General features: G+C 39.8%; 1 protein-coding gene across 1 annotated transcript in view; it reads left to right on the top strand.

The window, feature by feature from the left end:
- The first annotated feature begins 1,218 nt into the window (after window positions 1-1,218).
- slc26a5 (solute carrier family 26 member 5) overlaps window positions 1,219-20,653 on the top strand; it is a 26,013-nt gene continuing 6,578 nt past the window's right edge. Inside the window, exons 1-14 of the mRNA XM_041780462.1 lie at window positions 1,219-1,365; window positions 6,035-6,323; window positions 7,229-7,368; window positions 8,354-8,464; window positions 14,045-14,226; window positions 14,442-14,606; window positions 14,699-14,934; window positions 15,107-15,254; window positions 17,841-17,954; window positions 18,064-18,141; window positions 18,235-18,330; window positions 19,915-20,021; window positions 20,108-20,177; window positions 20,273-20,365. Of these exons, the coding sequence (XP_041636396.1) occupies window positions 6,142-6,323; window positions 7,229-7,368; window positions 8,354-8,464; window positions 14,045-14,226; window positions 14,442-14,606; window positions 14,699-14,934; window positions 15,107-15,254; window positions 17,841-17,954; window positions 18,064-18,141; window positions 18,235-18,330; window positions 19,915-20,021; window positions 20,108-20,177; window positions 20,273-20,365 (1,722 nt within the window). The 5' untranslated portion in view covers window positions 1,219-1,365; window positions 6,035-6,141. The remainder of the gene's footprint in view (window positions 1,366-6,034; window positions 6,324-7,228; window positions 7,369-8,353; window positions 8,465-14,044; window positions 14,227-14,441; window positions 14,607-14,698; window positions 14,935-15,106; window positions 15,255-17,840; window positions 17,955-18,063; window positions 18,142-18,234; window positions 18,331-19,914; window positions 20,022-20,107; window positions 20,178-20,272; window positions 20,366-20,653) is intronic.

Here is a 20,653-nt window from a genome sequence, read left to right as displayed (position 1 = left end):
TTTTTTCAGATAAGGAAGGAGAAGCTATCATGATGTGAAAGAGGACGCCGCCCTGTGGTGATGAATATATCACACGGGAATTAGGGCTTTTTAAAGCACCTGTGCCTCCATCCTGTGCTCTTTTCAGTAGGACTTGGGAAGTCTCACATATACGTAACATAAAAACATGGTGACAAATTTTTATTACTATTTTTATTTAACAAAACCCAGCACTAGTTTTAGCAGTCTAATTATATTTCACCTTCTGTTTTACACGTTATGTGTTATTGGTCTCTCCTCCTGTATTTTTAACTCTTTAGGTCTTACTGCCCTCTACTGGAATAAAACTGTTAATACACAAATACAACTGGCAATAACGCAATCAACTCTGGCTGGAGTTAGTAGCATAACAATTACTACAACACTGTATATGGGAAGTGTGATGGTCAGATAAAGCATGTTAGATGGTGATTGTTCACTTATAACACCATTGTGAAGCTGAGTGGATTTCAACAAAGCATGGTAACAAACAGCAGTAACAAATGTTTTATTCATCAGCTATTTCCTCAAGATTGTAGAACAACACAATGAGTAAAGTTTCCACAGCGTTGTTGTTCATGTGAAACAGCAGCTCGCAGGAGGAAGCCTCGTGACTTCACACGTCAGGTCATGAACGACGGGTCCGCCTTCATCATCCAGCTCCCTGCCCCCAAACGACCAGAGATCCACAACATCAAGAGCTCTCCCTCTGAAAGCAAATTTAGAGCACTAACACTCCTCTCGTTGGGAGGAGAGGATATAAGACGTATATTGGTCTCTGCCCCTCACAGCTACTCTTGCAATAATGAATTCCAAAAATACCAACGAATAAAAACAAATAATTTATTTAACCGTTGATTAACAAGTTACACCACTGAGATCATGTTGAAGCTATGATTCTTGGTTGTCAAAGCATAATGCTAAACTTTAATTACGCAACAAATCAATCACTCAGATTATAAATTAAGCCATGAAAAGGAGTAGTTTTTGAAAAGTGACACAAATAACCTTAAATATAGTCAAGAATATATCAACTTGCAAAGCAAAAAAAAAAAAACAACAACAACAAAACGCAGTGCCTTTGCTGTGATGTTCTTCTCAAAAAACAGCGCATGCGTGTGGACCAACTGCTACATTCGCCACACCGGAAGTGAGGAAGGAATTTCCCTCTGAAGTGAACCATCCTGTCGGTGTAACCTATCTCTATCGGTGTATCATAAGCTGCTGCTCCTGCCCTCGAAGGACGTTCTCCTCGTTAAACTTCAACTGAAGACATCAGTTTATTAATTTGATAATAACCTCCAGCCGGCAGCATCCTCTCAGGAGCCGGAGGACAGGAGAGCGCAGGTAAGAGGCGATCTTTGTTAGCATCTTTTAGTTAGCGTCAAAGCTGAAGCAGAAAAATCCTCCTGTCACTGAGACGGTAGTGTAATTGGACAGTGGTCTATACTTGTGACACATACAGAGCTGATAATTATTTTTTCCTCACTATTTTAAGTTAATTTCCTGTCCTATGTTGATACGGTGTTAGCTAAGTTAGCAAACGTCAAAGAAGCTCGAGGCTGTCAAACGCTGCTCGTGCGTCAGACAGTTGATTGAATTTGGAAAATTGACGAGGACGATGGAAAATCTCGAAAATTTGACACATTTCGAATAAATATGAACAAAAACTGAGAAAACAAGAAACATATCTACACATTTTAGTCCGTTTATGTCTCTTTAAAGTATTGTATCAGGTTCAAATTATACTGGCATCATTTCCAACATCAGAATATTTTCGGGAGGATAAAGCTGTTTTTGTCACTCTTAACGTCTTTTCTAGAAAGACGAGTTTCCCAACATAGAAACCAAAACATTGAAATAACACTGAAGCTGTTACATAAGAGCTACTTGCATACCTTAAATATGGCTGAAAGAAAAAGATAATAATCTGACATATTGAAATTGAAACAAACCGAAAGACAACGTTTATGTAAATTAACGTGGTTAAGATTGTCAATACATAACTTTCGATATCAAACACTGCTGTGAAGGCATAGGTATAGATGTTATCTGCTAAATTTTTGACAACACATTTAGTTTTTGGATGCTAATATAATTTTACTCACACACAGAAACAAAATTTGTTTCCCAAAAACCGCACTGATGTGCGATGATGTGCTTTAAAGGGGACATATTTTACCTCTTTAAGACAAGTTAGTATTGGTCTCAAAGGTCCCCAAAACATGACTGTCAAGTCTGTTGCTGAAAAAACGCTCCAGTTTTGGATTTTTGCATGTCTAAAAACCCCTCTGTTTCAGACCTGCTCGGAATGAGCCGTTTCTGTGTCTGTGGCGTTGAATGTCACTGAGCTGTCTGACTCCACCCCCGACCATGCCCCCTCATGAAATGGATGTGGCTCTCCTGATCCTCCTCTCAGATGGCAGCTGAGAGCTACTATTAACAGCTGCACACTGCGGGAAGGCGGAGTCAGATCATCCAACTCCGCCCACGATGACGTCCGTTGGATGATCCAATGTCCGTTGGATGATCCAACTCCGCCCACATCCTTTACTTAGCTTTAGCTTAGGTTTAGCATTTTAATCTCAACTGGTTAGTTTTTGCATTGTCATCTTAACTGGTTAAGTTTGGGGGTAGCTCATTGGGGTAGGTGTATATTTGCCATGCAGACCTCGAACCCAAGCCCCAGTGTATGGGTCTACGCCAGGCCATGCAGTTGCAGTAGCAGACCCCGACCCCAAGCCCTAGTGTATGGGTCCACGCCGGGCCGTGCAGTAGCAGACCCCGACCCCAAGCCCCAGCGTATGGGTCTACGCCGGGCCGTGGGTCAACACCGGGCCGTGCAGTAGCAGACCCCGACCCCTTCGCTGGGGCGACGCTATTAAAACCCGAGTGGAGGTGGCCTCCGCTTTTCGTTGGAGGAGCCATTAAGCCGAATGACACCGGAGGTCTGCAGCTGGACCCCTCTCTTTCTAATTGCATGACGACATGGTAGGACATCATGTGATGCCCAAGGATGTATTGTGGACGGGGCTGGATCTTTGGGGTGGAGTTGGATGATCCAACTCCGCCTTTCCGCGGTGCGCAGCCATTACCTTCTCGCCGAGAGGAGGATCAGGAGAGGAGGGCGGAACTTTCTTACAAGCATGGAGGGCCAACTGAACCTGGGGGAGGTACTAACCCCCCCACATGACATCATTAGGGGAAAATCTGAGAACGGCTTGTTTTAGCACACATTTTCTGAAAGGTGAACAGGCCAGGGACACATATTTGTGTTAGAAAAGCCTAAAGAATTGATTTTTGCACGATATGTCCCCTTTGACTTGCTCAAAGCTTGTAAAATCAACTTTAAACTGAGGGTTATTTTGCAATTTGATCACAGGTTAAAAACTTAAGTATGGCTTGAGCTGTCACTGGGGAAAGCATCATGGCAAAAACAAAAGACATCAGTTTAGACTTGAGAAAAAGAATTGTTGATTCTCACAAAGCAGGAGAAGGATCTACAAAGTTATCACAGTATTTCCAAGTGTCAAGAATTGGAGTAAGAAGTATCATCAAGACGTTCAAAGAGAGCCACACAGTACTGAACAAGTCTGGCAGAGGTAAGAAGAGAGAGATTTAAAAGAGTCTGGAAAGAAAACTAGTGAGAGATGTGTCCAAAGACCCAAGAACAACTGCAAAGATGGTTGTAGTAGACTTATCCAAGTCAAGAACTGTAGTCTCCAAGCAGACAGTCACTAGAGCCCTAAACAGGAACGGACTGGGAGGTTGCAGACCAAGAAGAAGTATGCTACAGACAACCTGGAGAAAGACTATGCATTCTGGAAGCATGTCCTTTGGTCAGATGAGACCAAACTAGAGCTCCTTGGCCAAAGAGGTGTCACTTATGTTTGGAGAAAGAAGGGAGAGGCATATAACCCAAAGAACGCTGTCCCCACAGTGAAACACAGCAGTGGGGGTATTATGCTGTGGGGATGCTTCAGTCTGTCTGGGAGTCTCATAAATGTGGAAGAAATCATGAAGAAAGAAGGATATGCAAAGACTTTGAAAGAAAACTTCAGGCATTCAGCAGAAAACGATCCAAAACATACATGGTTCCTGGTAAAGAACTACCTCCAGAAGATCAAAGTGAATGTTATGGACTGGCTTGCTCAAAACCAGCCGGATTCCCATTAAATATCTGAGGGGTGAACTGAAGACCAAGGTTCAAACCGGAGGACTGTAAAATCTGGAGGAGCTTGAGAGATTGGTCAAAGAAGAATGGGCTGGGATTCCTCAGGAGATGTTTCTGAGACATGACGAAAACTACCAACAACCAATGTAGGCTGTTATCCAGCAAAAAGGAGACACAGTTGACTATTAGCACCAGGGGGGCTAATAATTCAGACCCTGGTAGTTTTTGTTTTTTGTTACATTTTGGTTTTTTTTTTTTTTTTTTTGCACATATATGTGCAAAGTAAAATAATGTAAGCATCCAAAATAAAAAGCTGTGAAGAAAATTCCTTGTTCTGTTCAACAGCACTTGGAAAATACTGGGGAAAAGCATAACTTTTCATTTGGGGACTAATAATTGGTAATAACAGATTGTATGTTACAAACATCGTTGTAGAGTCCAGGAGTCCAGTATTATATCTATTGCAAGCAGCTGCAGGAAATATTAAAATGATGAGGATAGAAGCTTAATTTTTAACCTTAGACGGTACTTCTTAAACTGTGCATTTACCCAAGGGTTGCACTTGTGGAAGCCTCTCTCTTGTGCATGGATGATGATTATGTTTGGGTTTTAAAAGAAGAAGAATAAAAGAAGGTTGGCAAATACAATTAGGTGGCTGTAAATATACCTGGATGGCCAACCTGAGTGTAATGTATGTGGGATATAGGGTTGAACGATTTGCCAAAACAACCTTATCGCAATTTTTTTCCCAAATATTGAGAATGCGATTTAATAAGCGATTATTCTTGGGTTAATCTTATGTTTTGTTTTTTTTTTGAGAAATTCAAGCAATAAATAATTTCATAAATAAGACCATGTGTATTGAAATGAAATTATTTCTGAAGCAGTTAATCCATAGTAGCATCAATCTGAATATAGGGGTGCAACAAGCTTTAAGCTATAAAGGAGGCAGCTGGGGTGGAGAAGGTGAGGCTGGATACCACCTGATCGCAGCTAGGGTATGACTTTCATGAAGTAACACTAGGCTTCATCAGTTTTAGGTAGGATAACTATTTTTGCTTGTATTGCAAATGTGATGCTTTGTCTAAGGGCAGTATCATTTTTATGTCACTCATTATAATGTAGAAAAAAAACATAAAACACAAAAAAGGGGGATTTTTGTTAACCATTATAAAAAACTGGCACTTCAGTGTTTGCATAATGTGCATAAAATCTCTGCTGCTGCTGCAAAAAAGATTTATTAAACTGGAATTTGGGCATATTTCCAGTTAAAAAATTTTTGCGACTTTTGCCATTTGTAAATTGCAGCAAGCCATATTGTGAGTTAATCTAATTTGTGATTAATTTCCCAGCCTTAGTGGGATAGACTATATCTTAAAATGTGACATACTTCCCAGCCCTACTAAATTTTGAGTTTGCTGTAATGCAAGAGTTTGCTACATTATTGTTCCAGTGAAAAATGCAGCTGCGTGACTTTTGAATGAGACATTTACTCCACACAAAAGGTCTTTGTCCTCTGATATAGCTGCCCATTACAACAGACAAACATAGACTTTTACCCGATGTGTTTTTGTGAAGAAGACTTTGACCCACAAATGCATCACATATCCTGTTATCACAACACATCACAGTCACATAAAACACAGACGTTTGCCCTAAAAAAAGTTAAAGCATTTCACTCAAAGGTGGTGGCATTATAATCCAACTGAAGTCCCTCTTACTGGTTAAAAAAATGAACAAACATAGTTGGTTCTTATCAGTCCTGCTATTGGGATCTATAGGTGAAACTTGTTTGACTCAGAAGTGAGGATATATTTGACATGTTCTTTCTTGTCTGAGCAGAAAGCAGAGCAGATCAACAGATAAAAAATGCAGAGGAACCAGCCAGCACAATGATGGAGAAGAAACAACAGGACACATAAGTGACACCAAAGACTTTCTGACTCATTATGATGAGCTCTGCTGGCTCTGGTATGGAGCCAGAAGGAGCTGTAGCTCTGGAAGATGCAGAGTCACAGCTGATGTACAGGATAGAGCGTCCAGTCTATGATGAAGGTTTCATCAGGACAAAGCTTCCTCATCGCAGGAAAAACTCCACAACCCTCCGACAGAGGCTGGCACAACACTTCAGGTGTGTTCAGACATGCGTGTCATCCTGTAGAGTTAAGTTATGATGGGAATATCAATGATGATCAAACATTTTATGTTTCTGTAGGACTCTGTTGAACTTATTTTACATGTAGATCAGAAACTTGGATGCAAAAATGGCAAAAGTGCAAGACAAAGTGGTAAAAATATGGATTTCAATTGGTTTGTTGACCTACAGACATTTATCAACACATTTTGACAGCGGGTTTGCTATCAAGTCATCATCTTCTGTATTAAACCTTAACGTGATCTGTTAAAAGCCAAGTAACGTTTTGCTTTGACAGTACATTCTTGGTTTTAATTTCATTTTATGGTTATAAAACTGGTAAAAGGCTGTAAAAACAGCGCTTATATTGCCCTATCGTCATCTTGGGCTGGTCACTTTTATGGCTGCTGTCCTGGGAAACGCAACACTCCCATCTTACTCACTGTCTCTGCGTGCTTTTTACAGGAAGTTATTTAACCATAAAGATGTGCTAACTTTATTAAGCAACTCGATTAGATGCTGACTGTAAACGGGTCAATGACATATGAGGCGTCATTCATTTATGATTGCGCCACCTGACATTTCGAAGGTTTTGGATGCCAAAATATAAAATTATTCATAATAAAAATGCATTTTAACAAAGTTAGTTTTATAGAACCAGTTGACGTATGCCATGAATTGATTCTGTTTCAAAAGGAAATTATAGAATCAGACACAAAGATATGCACGCCATGTCACTGACCCAAACATAGCAGCATTTGATAAGAAATGGGTTTTAATTCTATGCTCTTCTGTGCTTTTGCTCTTTTTCCTAAGATATAGATCTCAGAAAGAGAAGAAGTTAATCTTAATAAAGATGATCTATTTTAAATGAATCATTCTTCTTTTTTTTCCTTGTTTAGGTGTTCATCAGAAAAGGCTAAGGCAGCAGTTTTCAGTTTCCTGCCAATTCTAACATGGCTGCCATCCTACCCAGTCAAAGAGTACTTGTTTTCAGATGTGGTCTCGGGTCTCAGCACAGGGGTCGTGCAGCTCCCACAAGGTCAGCAAATCACCACATGGTGTTCTCTTTGCAGTTGAGCTCCACGGAATTATAAATCTTAAGTTGTGGCTTGTTTGTATGCCTGAAAAACATCACCTTCACTGATTAATAACACTAATTATGCCATTTATTTAAAGCAGCACAATAGAAACCGGACAATTTAGTACAGGTTAAAATAAAGGGTTAACTCTGTTAGAAACCAGCTGTTGACTCTTCCTGAGGGGCTTTTCCAGCCTCACAGTGTGCTTGTTTTTCTATCTCCACAGTGATGACACTGTTGAAATCATTTTGCTCCTGGGACTCTTCTGTTTATTTACAAAGCACTTAAAGTTATCTGGCACCATGCTGGATCAATGTCATGAAGCTGTGTGAGGAAAAAAAAGACCAAGTGAGAGAAAGTCTGAATATCTTCATCAGATATGCTTATAATGACAAAAAAAAATGAATACAGCCATAGACGTACTAAGCTGAAAGTCACCAGTTTTCATAGATACTAGTTGGACTGAAATGCTGATTAGTATTTTCATTATTTGTACAGGTTAAATGTCAATTTTTAAATCAGAATTTATCCATCCCAGCTGGTTTGGCATACATGTTTGTCTCAGTGAAGAGACAATTAGGCAATGTTAAGGTGTGGAGAATTTTGGACTTGGTTTATCAGTGTGTCTTTAAACTTTGACCCATTATTGTCCCTGCTGCTGTGATTGTCACAGCTTCCTTGCCAACAAACTGCCCCTGCCTCATGTCTAACACCCTGTATTTCATGTCCCATTGATTTTTTTTAAGGATGTGCACAGCTGAGGCATTAAACCAACGCAAGGGAGGCATGGCATCCATCATGCCTTTGTGTACACACATTTAACAGCAACTGTATTCCCAACCTTACTGTTTATGTGTGCAAAGTACATGCTGTTTGGTAACTCAAGCTGTTTTTTTACATCCAGCCCTGTTCACATCTCCCCCCCTCCTCTCATCTGCTCCACAGGTCTGGCCTATGCCATGTTGGCTGCTGTGCCTCCAGTTTATGGTCTGTACTCCTCCTTCTACCCTGTCCTGCTGTACACCTTCTTTGGCACATCCAGACACGTATCTGTGGGTGAGGACTTAAGGTTTAACTCTGGGGGTGATAAACATCCTCCTTTACGCTGTGGCTGGAGGCAAAATTAAGTTAAAAAATGCATGATCAAGTGCAAATTAAGCCCAGTGTTTCCTTTAACAATATAAATGTATGATCTTTGGGCTGCTTTTAATATTTTAAAGTTTCTACAGGGGTAGCAAATATGGTGGCACACTTTAGCAAACTAAGAACGTGCAGATGTAAAATCCATGTTGACACCTGTTCAATACCACAGCAAAAAAAAAGTCATAGACACCCAAATTTATTATCTTTAATCATAATAAATTGCAGACAAACTCGTACACACTGTCTAGATTGCACACAATATTGACAACACTTCCTTACATCTGTTACCAAATGATAACATCTGCGTTATCTTAATGGTTGGTGATGTCAGAAAGTACAGAAACTTAATGGTCTTGAGTCATGCTCTAACTATCAGAGAGAACTCTGTTCAAATTGCACAAATACACTATATTGCCAAAAGTATTGAATCACCCATCCAAATAATTGACATCAGGTGTTCCAATCACTTCCATGCCCATAGGTGTATAAAATCAAGCACCTAGGCATGCAGACCATTTCTACAAACATTTGTGAAAGAATAGGTAGCTCTCAGGAGCTCAGTGAGTTCCAGTGTGGTACTGTGATAGGATGCCACCTGTGCAACAAGTCCACTCATGAAATTTCCTCGCTCCTAAATATTCCACAGTCAACTGTCAGTGGGATTATAACAAAGTGGAAGGGATTGGGATTGACAGCAACTCAGCCACAAAGTGGTAGGCCACGTAACGACCACAACCAACTTTCTGCAGAGTCAATCGTTACAGACCTCCAAACTTCATGTGGCCTTCAGATTAGCTCAAGAACAGTGCATAGAGAGCTTCATGGAATGGGTTTCCATGGCCGAGCAGCTGCATCCAAGCCATACATCACCAAGTGCAATGCAAAGCGTCAGATGCAGTGGTGTAAAGCACTCTGCCACTGCAGTGGAGACGCATTCCCTGGAGTGACGAATCATGCTCCTCCATCTGGCAATCTGATGGATGAGTCTGGGTTTTGCGGTTCCCAGGAGAACTTGTTTGACTGCATTGTACCAAGTGTAAAGATTGGTGGAGGGGGGATTATGGTGAGGGGTTGTTTTTCAGGAGCTGGGCTTGGCCCCTTAGTTCCAGTGAAAGGAACTCTGAATGCTTCAGCATACCAAGAGATTTTGGACAATTCCATGCTCCCAACTTTGTGGGAACAGTTTGGGGATGGCCCCTTCCTGTTCCAACATGACTGTGCACCAGTGCACAAAGCAAGGTCCATAAAGACATGAATGAGAGAGTTTGGTGTGGATGAACTTGACTGGCCTGCACAGAGTCCTGACCTCAATCCAATAGAACACCTTTGGGATGAATTAGAGTGGAGACTGAGAGACAGGCCTTCTCGTCCATCATCAGTGTGTGACCTTACAAATGCACTTCTAGAAGAACGGTCAAAGATTCCCATAAACACACTCCTAAACCTTATAGCTGCAAAGGGTGGACCAACATCATATTAAACCCTATGGATTAAGAATGGGATGTCAGTTAAGTTCATATGTGAGTCAAGGCAGGTGAGCGAATACTTTTGGCAATATAGAGGATATAGGCAACATTTGGAAAAGGGGTGAAACTGGCAAAGGTTTTCTGCAATTTAGAGAGTGTACATGAGTTTGCTTGAAGTGTTTGATAACAGAAAGCAATAAATTAACCAATATAAGTAATAAATAGATAAATACAATAAATTTAGTGTAAAACAACCTCAAAACTAAGAAATACTTGATTGTTGTTATCTTGGAAAGAGCTGTAAAGCTTGTTTTCACATATGGACTGCTCATTTTTTCTAGATAATTTCAGGAAATTCGGGCTCGGATTTGTTTTCATGAACTCCTCTTTCACTCACGCACCTCACACCATGTGATTTCCTGTGTCAGACAGGCTCATCCTAACATCAGCTAACCTTAACCTAGTTCTTCATGCTGCTTTATTGGTACTTTCACTTTTTTATTTGGCGTAGGCACAAAAATCCTATATTTAAGTCTCTGTCTTTAAACAGCTCTATGTTTGCAGAGTTAGCATAGGGAGACAACTGAAGCATAAACAGAGCTCCATGCCTGGGTACAGGTTGCTAAGACAAGATTTAATAATAGTTGCCAGCATTTAACAGCGTGTCAACAGGGAAGGGAGTGCATTCAATCATTTCTCACAGTTACGAGGGATGACCAGGCTGTTGGCACTTAGCCAGCCTTTGGCTTAACATTTCCAAAGTGCTACTGTACTTGACTAACTGCTTGTTTGTACAGTTTCTAACTATTAATGCCACTTCCAAAAGGAAAGACAAACATTAACAAGGTTGTTCTGCTCCTTTTCTGTTGAATAATACAGCAAAGGTTCCAAAAATGTTTGGATGATACAATGGGAATGAAGCAGAATATAGTGATTTGAAAGTCCTTTTCAACTCACATTCCTGTGAATAAAGCAGAAAGACAAGATACTTAATGTTAAACTGGTAAACTTTGTTTTTCAGGGGGTAAATATGCACACGCTATGATTTGAATTCTGGAAATGTGTTCCAAAAAAGTTGGGACAGGTGCAAGAAAAGACTGGGAAAGTTTTTGAATTCTCACGAAACACCTTGAACACTCAACAGACAAGTGGTAACAGGTGATGATATCATGGTGTGGTATGAGGGGAGCACTTCTGATAGGCTCAGCTGTTCACAGTCAACAATAGGGCAAGGTTCTCCACTTTATGAAAGACTGCATGGGCAAATATTCCAACATGAACAATGTCCCTCAATATGCAACTACAAGAGAGAGAGAGTTCACTGTCTACAGTCCATAATACTTCATACAATACTTCCATATATTCAAGATTAATCTCATTTTTAGTACTTTTTAAAATTTTAATCCTGATGATTACGGCTTAAAGATTACAAAAATTAAAAATTCACTATCTCAAAATGTCAAAATATTGTGGGAAAAATCCAATTTGCAAAAGTTTCCTGAGCCTTCACTCCCTCACTCTGGTTCAGTACACACTACCGCAATCATGGGGAAGACTGCAGCCTTGACAGTCATACAGATGTCAGCCACAATTGTTGAAAGGGCAGGCTGTTCACATTGTTCTCAACACAATGTTCAAAAGCCAGTAACTGTGATGGTGTGTGGGTGTATTAGTGCCCATGGCATGGGTCCCTTGCACATCTGTGAAGGCACCATTGATACTGAGGGGTACATTCAGGTTTTGAAGCATCAGGTGACGTCTTTTTCAGGGACTTCCCTGCTTGTTTCAGCGAGACACTGCCACATCCTTAATGAGTTACAACAGCATGGCTTTGATCAAAATCAAATTTGTTTTCAAGGTTGAACATGAGAGAGAAATACAGACAAAGTGAGAGTCTTACAACAGAAGAAGTAATGAGAAAGACATCGGTATAATCAGTCAGCTTTATTAGAATATCAAATCACAGAGTTGGACTAGGAAGCATTAGAGATGTAATGTGGAGGAAATGTTTTCCTGTAGATGTGATAACTGTTTCCTAGCTGTCACAAGCAGCAGGATTGTGAAATTTCACTTCCTCATAGCACGTTGCTGCACATATGATTATCTCTTTCCTCCTGGCAGAGAGCGAGGATGAATAGCTGGGCTACTGTTCAAGGGCTGGGCAAGATAGAGGAAACACACAGACTCTCACAGACACATTTACGTAGAGAGTACATGACTGAAAGCCACAAGCTAGACCCCATGTTCCTGTCAGAGCCTGGACATACTGTAAATGGGGCAAAGGTGAAATGTGACTGGTTGGTTTGCTTTTTTACCTACCCTGAAGGAAAACCATGATAAGGGAAAGTTTGCACACTTTTTACACTCCCATGGCAAAGCCATGTTGAGCTAAGTACAGTGCATATAAAAAGTATTCACTCCCCTTGGATGTTTTACCCTTTTACATTTTTAACATCTATGTGAAAACAGATTTTTACAAAGTAATGTCAATTAAATAAAATATGTAATGTAAAATAAATGATTGCATAAGTATTGAAGCTACCCTCTTCAAGTCAGTATTAAGATGCACCTTTGGCTGAAATCGCAGTACTGTACAGTACTTGCAACTCCTTCAGAGAAGTCAACGGTGGCCTCTCACACTAGTCTCCTTTTTGCATGGTCTCCAGTTTGTGAGGATGCCCTGATCTAGGTAAATACTTTATATAGGCACTGTATATGTAAAGACTTTTAAAGTTTTCACACTTTTCAATAGTATTGATCAATAAGATATTAGTGATTGTATCCTTTTACAACATGTGGTATCATTAGTTAAGTATCAAAGTATGTTAAATGTTGGTAACTATGCTGAGGATACACATGTTTGTGGCATTTCTTTTCATCCTAGTGCTAACTTTGTAGATTGTTACCCTGGTCTAAATAACTGGTGACCTTTTCAGACTGCTGGGTTTCTCTCCAGTGTTAGTGCCAAGAAGTATTTGATTGGCTCAAACTTCCAAATGTGTCCTTCCAACAAACAGCGGGCATGCTATAAAAACTATCTGGAGAGTCTCAAGTTGCATGCTGAGTCTGATTACCTAGTGTTTTTAGGGGTGCTGAGAAAGACAGAAAAGCATGCAAAATTAAAATATACTGCAAGCTCTTCTCATTGCACGGGGTCTCTCTGTGGCCACAGTTGCTATGAGCAGCTGGATTGTGAAACGTGGTGACCCCCTCTGACCCGACCGCTCACTCAGCTGACTTCTGTCTTTCCAAGAATGAGTTCCAAGTCTTCTCAGGTGTCAGCCCTAACCTTTGCGGCCATTTGACCACTGGACACGATAAACCAAACCTGCTAACCTTTTTAAAACAAAAGGTGTTTTTAGAGAACACTTTAACTCACTTCAAATGAAAGTCAGTCCAAAGAAGGTTGCTGTGGATTTGGCGCTTGACTTTTGGCAGAGGGTGAGAAGGAATAACTGGGCTTCTGTTCAAGTGCTGGGCAGGATGGCCTTTTCATTCAAAGAAATGCACTGTCATAAACAGACACATGGTTTAGGTGATCTAAATTTACAGTGGATGTCATATATCTGCAGAGAACCAAGCCTTGAAAGTGAACGTTCATAGTTTAGTTCTTACAAATAATCTAATAAATCACCAAACTTACGATATGATGCATCCCACATTACTGGGTTTACAGTATTATTTTTTTTTTAAAGTATAAAATAAGAAACTAACACAGAACTTAAGGTCAAACGGGCAACTGTGGTACGGGGATTGTCTATCTTGCACCTTTAAAAGTTCAATCAAAAAATTTAAAAAGAAAATATCACTTTAATTAAGCTGATTCGCAGCTTGTGTTTGGAACTGAAGTACAGTAAGCTTTGAGAAAAACACTGACATTTCTCAAGTCCCTCTGCTGATTTAAAACAAAAAATGTTACAATATATGTTTTTGTTCAATTGATTGAAACTGATGATTGATTGATTTCAAACTGTGTTGATTAAATCCTAATAACAGGGTCTTAAGGATGATTTTTGTTTGTTTGCAGGGACCTTTGCAGTCATAAGTCTGATGATTGGAGGTGTTGCAGTAAGAGAGGCCCCAGACTCCATGTTTTACGTCATGCATACAAATGGATCCAACATGTCTGCCGTCTTGGACGTGGAGGCTCGAGATGCAAGGAGGGTACAGGTGGCTGTGGTGCTTACAACGCTGGTTGGAATCATTCAGGTCAGCCTCAAAACATCACAGCAAAGGGTTACTGTCAGCTTGAAACCTTCTCACGCTCTGAAAATCACTGTTTATCCAAAGAAGCTGGATCACTGTTGTTTTATCAACACTTAGATTTCATGTTTTTATTTGAAACAAAACCACATCTGTGTGCCTGTTCCCATTGCCTCTAATATTATTTCTCCTTTTCTTATTTTCTTTCTCCTCTCTCTCAGTTTGTCCTAGGTCTTCTCAGGTTTGGGTTTGTGGCGATCTACCTCACAGAGCCCCTGGTGCGAGGCTTCACCACAGCTGCAGCGGTGCACGTTGTCATCTCTCAGCTAAAGTACCTGCTGGGGGTGAAAACACAGCGCTTCAGTGGGCCCTTGTCTGTCATTTATGTAAGAGAAAATGTATTTTTAGCTAACTTTTTAAGCTTGTTTTTGTTTTTTTATTGCTATGTCATATTTATGCCCCTTTTCTCTTTCTGCAGAGCATCAAAGCTGTTCTCAGTGACATCACAAACACCAAAGTCCCCACTCTCATCCTGGGCATCGCGTGTCTCATATTCCTGTACATTATTAAAGACCTCAATGAGCGCTTTAAGAAGAAAATGCCCATTCCTATTCCGGGAGAAATCATCGTGGTCATTGTGTCGACCGGTGTTTCGTTTGGTCTCTCTTTACATGACAACTACAGGGTGGATGTGGTTGGAAAGATACCGACAGGGTATGTTTTTATACTTTTAGAGCATACCTTGATTGTGATAGAATTTTTACTAGAGTATCTCAGTCTAAAAATCCAAGAAATAAAACATGCTTTGTATTATTTCAATTTGCCCAAAATGTGACACAATCCCTAATTCTAGGTGTATTGTAAGTGTAATCTTATCCATTCTCAGGCTTCTCCCTCCTGCTGCCCCAATGTTTTCCCTGTTGCCTAACCTGGTCGCTGATGCCTTCGCTGTTGCAATTGTGGGATTCTCAATGTGCATTTCACTGGCAAAGATCTTTGCCCTGAAGCACGGCTACAGTGTGAATGGCAACCAGGTGAGTCTGACACTGTACACACACTGAAATTACTTTGATGTCTGACACCTCATGTTTTCTTAAGGGCACTTAAGTCTGCATCCCACTACTAAAATGTTGCCAGATTTTGACTCGATTGTGTTGCTGCTCCCCATCGTCAAACATTAGGCCCAACTGTGAATGTTGGGAATGACAAATGGCTTTACAGTGGGCCATTTCACAGGGTGCCCCATGGCCTTGATTCAACAAGACTGGCATGTCAGATTCCATTTAGTTTGACACCCTGACCTGACAGGAATGACATTTATCCTGGTGCTGTCCCACAGATTAACACACAGGGCTTAGCTAGGCTAGCTGGGAAGAGTCCACAATAGTTTCTTCTTTGTTGTTTCTTCTTTTTTAGAGCACAAAATGTTAGCAACACACAGGGCTTCTGCTGTAGCCATGATTGACCCTCCTAGACCTGTCTCCCTGACTACCTAATAACTCATGTATAGTCATGAAGACAGCAGATAACATCATAACTGCACACAACAATTGGTCAAATCACACTTGTATTGTTATCAGTGTGTAGGCAAAGACAGAGCAAGAGTTTTTCTGCATTGTCTGACATAGTGGCATCATTAAAGACACAAAAATCATGTATTTCAGTTTGTTAGGTTGACTGAGGGTGTCTGATCAGCTTGTAATCAGTAAAAAAAACCCTAAAGGCATGAGAGTGATTTGGATGACAAAGGAAAGACATATAATCTATCTGCACAAAGATGTACCCCCTAGAAGTCTAAATTATATTTTGAAACACTGGATTCAGAAAGTATTCAGACCCCCTTTTCAATTATCTTATGCTGTAGCCTAATGCTACAGTAATTTAAATTCATTTTTATTTTCATTTATTTATCACTCAGCACCCCATAAAGAAAAAGTTAAAACAGAATTTTAGATTTCTTTTTTCAAATGTATGACACCCCCCCCCCCCCACCCCCGAATATCACGTTGACATATGACACAGGAAAGCCTGCATGAAGTTTGCAAAAACGCCATGAGAAATTCTACACCTTAAATGGACTCCAGTTAAAATGTCAAGCTAAATTTCAAGTGTTTTGCATTGTACCTGAGCACTGAGGTAAATGGGATACTTCAGTTTCCTATTTTTTGTATTTGCAAAAATATCTATAACTTTGTTTCCATTTTGTCACAATGGGATACTAAGGGTAGATTAATGAGAATAAAAATGAATTCTTCAGACTGAAGCATCAGGCTGCAACATAACAGAATGGATAAAAGTGAGGGGGTTCTGAATACTTTCTGAACCCACTGTATTTGTGGGGAGAGGAAAAGCTTCAACCTGAATGTAAAAGTCAGTAAAGCTGACTCACCTCTAGCCACTCACCTGCTGCACGTGTGCATGAACAAAAAGTTAACAGGTCACCAAAGAGCGTATAAACGTAGCCTCCAATTACCTTTCGCAAAGCAAATAAAGGGCTGTGCCAAACCGATGTTACAGCATGCTGCACAGTGCAAACATTTAAAAGGGAATATGCCAAAGAATTTCCTTTTTTCTTTGAGTTACTTTTTTAAACCTATATATAAAAACAAATTAAGAGGAATGAGAATATTATTGCATTAGAATTTGAAGAATTGTTAAAAAAAACACTAAGTGCATGAAAAGTGTTCTTTTCCAAACAATTTAAAATTCCACTGGTAATTTAACATATTAAACAAGATGGAACAAGACATTCCCTAAAAGCAAAGCATCTCTGAACACACATAGTCTTATCCAGACACAGTGGGGTGTCACATACACAGTTTTCTAGTTTTTGTTTTTTGGTTCTCAGTTAAATGAATTCCCTCACAGTCTTAGACTACAAATAGTGCCGCCCCTGGCCAAAGTGAGGCCCTTAGCAAACACTGATATGAGCCCCCCCCCCCCCGGTTTTATCATAAATTCACAAACTAAACGATAGTAGAAGTTAGTGTTTGACAAGAGATGTTGCAGGATAAGGGGTGACCACTGCGATGACAGTTTCTGTGCTGCAAATATCAGGAGAGAGAGAGCAAGGGTGAGCAAGCACACTTTATTGATCACGGTTGGCACTGATCTACCAAAATAGATAGGGTTAATTTACTCACGGTCAGGTAAAGTTTATGTTTGGTCAACTTTGTAGTATACACATTACCTGGATCATATTTATCATGCAAACACCTGAGTGATGTGTAGTGAGAGAGAGAGAGAGAGAGAAGAAAAACTCTCAAAGTGAGGCCCCCCAGGTGATGAGGCCCTACACGCTGTGTAGTTTGCGTATAGGCAGGAGCGGGCCAGCTTGAGAACTCAAGCAGGTTTCTGTGGGTATTTTTAAGAGTATGACCAAGACCTGGTTTATAGTCAGAGAATAATGAGAGATATTTTATTGTGTTAGCTAAAACTTACCTTGATTAAATAAAAGTTATATTCCATAAAGAAAGACCTAGATTTAAGCTAATATTTTGTATGCTTTATTGAAGTTCCTCATTGAAAATAATGTCTGTCTTTTTGTTCTTTTTGCTTCTGTTCACATTCTCTTATATTGAACTTTTAAATGCCTCTGACACCAAACATTTCTGTTTCAGGAGCTGATCGCTCTTGGTCTGTGTAACTTCATCAGCTCATTCTTCCAAACCTTTGCCATCACATGCTCCATGTCCAGGAGTCTGGTACAGGAGAGCACAGGTGGAAAAACCCAGGTAAGGCACATACACAGCAGCGGTTGCTTTATCTCACTGGTGTTTATTGGTGCTGTAAAGCTGTAATGAGTTTTAGCGCTAATACCGACACTATTATTATCATGTTTAGATTGCAGGGCTGCTGGCGTCTCTGGTGGTGCTGCTAGTGGTGGTGGCCATCGGTTTCGTCTTCCAACCACTTCCCCAGGTGGGTATTTCTTTGAAAACCTTAAATTTGTTTTGTATATGTGTATTTGTTGTTTTGCTGTCTTGTTGATTGATCATCTGCTGTTTTCCCCAGACTGCGCTGGCTGCCATCATCATGGTAAACTTGTTGGGGATGTTCAAACAGTTCAGAGACATTCCTAATTTATGGAGGACGAGCAAGATCGAACTGGTCAGTCTGTTAGATTAAACTTCATCATAACAGTCTAAGTTCTGTCTTTGATCAGATTCTCTGAGTCTCTGCTCTTTGAGATTACGTTAATATTTTTATTTCAATAATAGTGAAGCTCAGCATTTTAAGAGACGGTTACAGGATTTTTAAGAAAGGATTTTAAGATTTCTGCTGTTAAGCACAAACAGGACAAAACAGTGTTTTCTTTGTTTTAATTACATCACATTTACATCAAATCACTAGGATGTAAACAAACATCAGTTATGGCTGGGGGAACAAGACCAAGGGCAATTAAGACATGACTTCCAGGCCTATCGGCATTGTGCATCAAATGAAACCAATAAGTGTTCACTTTGACAGCCTTCAGGTTAACACAAAACCAAAAAAAAAAACTGTTAACCCTGCCTGCTACTACAAGACAGAAAGTAAGAACATTTGTATTTGGTAGATTATTTATTTGTTATAGCAATGCTTCTTGACAATAAATCTCACACTGCTGGAAAGTCTTTTAATTTCTCTCATAAATGGTGCTACATTTGTAAGGAACATGCATTTGTGTGATGAGCAGCAGAGCTGAGTATGTGGGTTGCACCCATGAAAAAATTTGCCAAAGTTTCTCTGCCAATGCCAAACAGGTTATTCTGCCATTGACTTTTCATGTGCACAACCCACATACTTCGCTCTGCTGCTCATCCCACAAAAGCATGTTTCTTACAAACATGGCACCATTTAAAAGAGAAATAAATGGGGTTTCCAATGTTTTTTTTTTTTACAACAAAGAAATAATCTACCAAACACTAATTTCCTTACTTCTTGTGCTAAGCTTAATTAGCTGCTGCTGTAGGATAGTCATCCCCCTTCCTCTAAAACCAGCCATAGTAAACTCTCCCCAACCTTTTAACAAGACACTCTCTTAGATCCAGTTATTTAAAGTGAAATTTAATATTTTTTCCAGTGGTATAAAAAAATATAACGGTTCAAATCCCTTTGTGTAACTTTAACACAAGTTCTGCTTCGTATATTGCTACTCAGTAGGATACTGACAAGGCCTTCAATCATTAAGCAGTATTTATAGGGATTTTAGTTTCAGTAAAAATGACAATCCCTATCCGTGTTTGCATTATACATCTTGCTTTCGTTCCTTCAATTTGTTAACTCTTTTTCATATCCTTATATAAAAATGGTTCTCAGAGAAAAGTGACGTTTTGGGTTGACCACCACAGATTGAGAGCCAGCCATGATCTGAATGAGCATCTATAATCATAAACATGTTAGAGGAGTAAGAAAGATACCAATCTATTTTTTAAGTGAATAGTCTATTGTTTTATTAGATATCAAAAGGTCATTGCCTGAGAAAATGTCATTCTCCTCTTCTGTTACTGGTGATACATGATGATTGTGGGCATCTAATTCACACCAATGATAACTTAAGGAGGGCAAAGTAAAATGAACTGCTTTATCCGGACAATCAGATAAGTATCTGATGTAAGAAGATGTATGAAGATGTAACTGTTGTATGTTTATTGTAAATGTGTGTTATGTATTTATTTCCTCATACCAGCATTTATTTCCTTTTTCTCTCAGGCCATCTGGCTGGTTGCCTTTGTAGCATCTGTACTGTTGGGTCTGGATTACGGCCTCCTGGTGGCCATCGCATTTGCCATATTAACAGTCATCTACAGAACACAGAGGTACCAGTCAAAAGCAGCCGCTTGTCTTGTTAATTCATCATTAATACTTGTAAAAAGGTGTAAAGCCGTTTCTTCTTGTGTTTCAGCCCTAAAAGTGCCGTCCTGGGTCATATTCCCGGCTCAGGCCTGTACTGTGATGTAGCTGAGTATGAGGAGGTGAGAACACAAACGTCTAATTCCAGACTAAAACTTTCTCAGGGAGTCTCTTTGTCTGAGCTCTCATCGTCTCTGATCTGTGTTTTTGTTCCCAGGCGGCTGAATATGAAGGGATTAAGATTTTCCACTCCAACTCTTCAATCTACTTTGCGAACAGCGACCTTTATGTGAACACTCTCAAAGAAAAGGTAATGTCAGATAAAGGTATTTGAGTGGGTTTATAAAGTGCACTAACAAATATCTATATACATACAGTGCCTACAAGAAGTATTCACCCTCTTGGATGTTTCACCCTTTCATTGATTTTAATGGTCAAAATTATTTGGGTTTTTAACAAAAAATTAAAAAAAACCTTTTATATCAAAGTGAAAACAGATTTCTACAAAGGATTGTCATTCGAATAAAAACATGTAATGTAAAGTAAGGGATTACATAAATATTTACCCCATTTAAAGTGAATGGCCTAATTCAACAGA

This window comes from Cheilinus undulatus, linkage group 23 (assembly GCF_018320785.1).
Source record: "Cheilinus undulatus linkage group 23, ASM1832078v1, whole genome shotgun sequence".
NCBI classification, from domain to species: Eukaryota; Metazoa; Chordata; class Actinopteri; order Labriformes; family Labridae; genus Cheilinus; species Cheilinus undulatus.
Note: the sequence above shows the minus strand (reverse complement) of the source record. Positions and strands in the feature narration are given on the sequence as shown.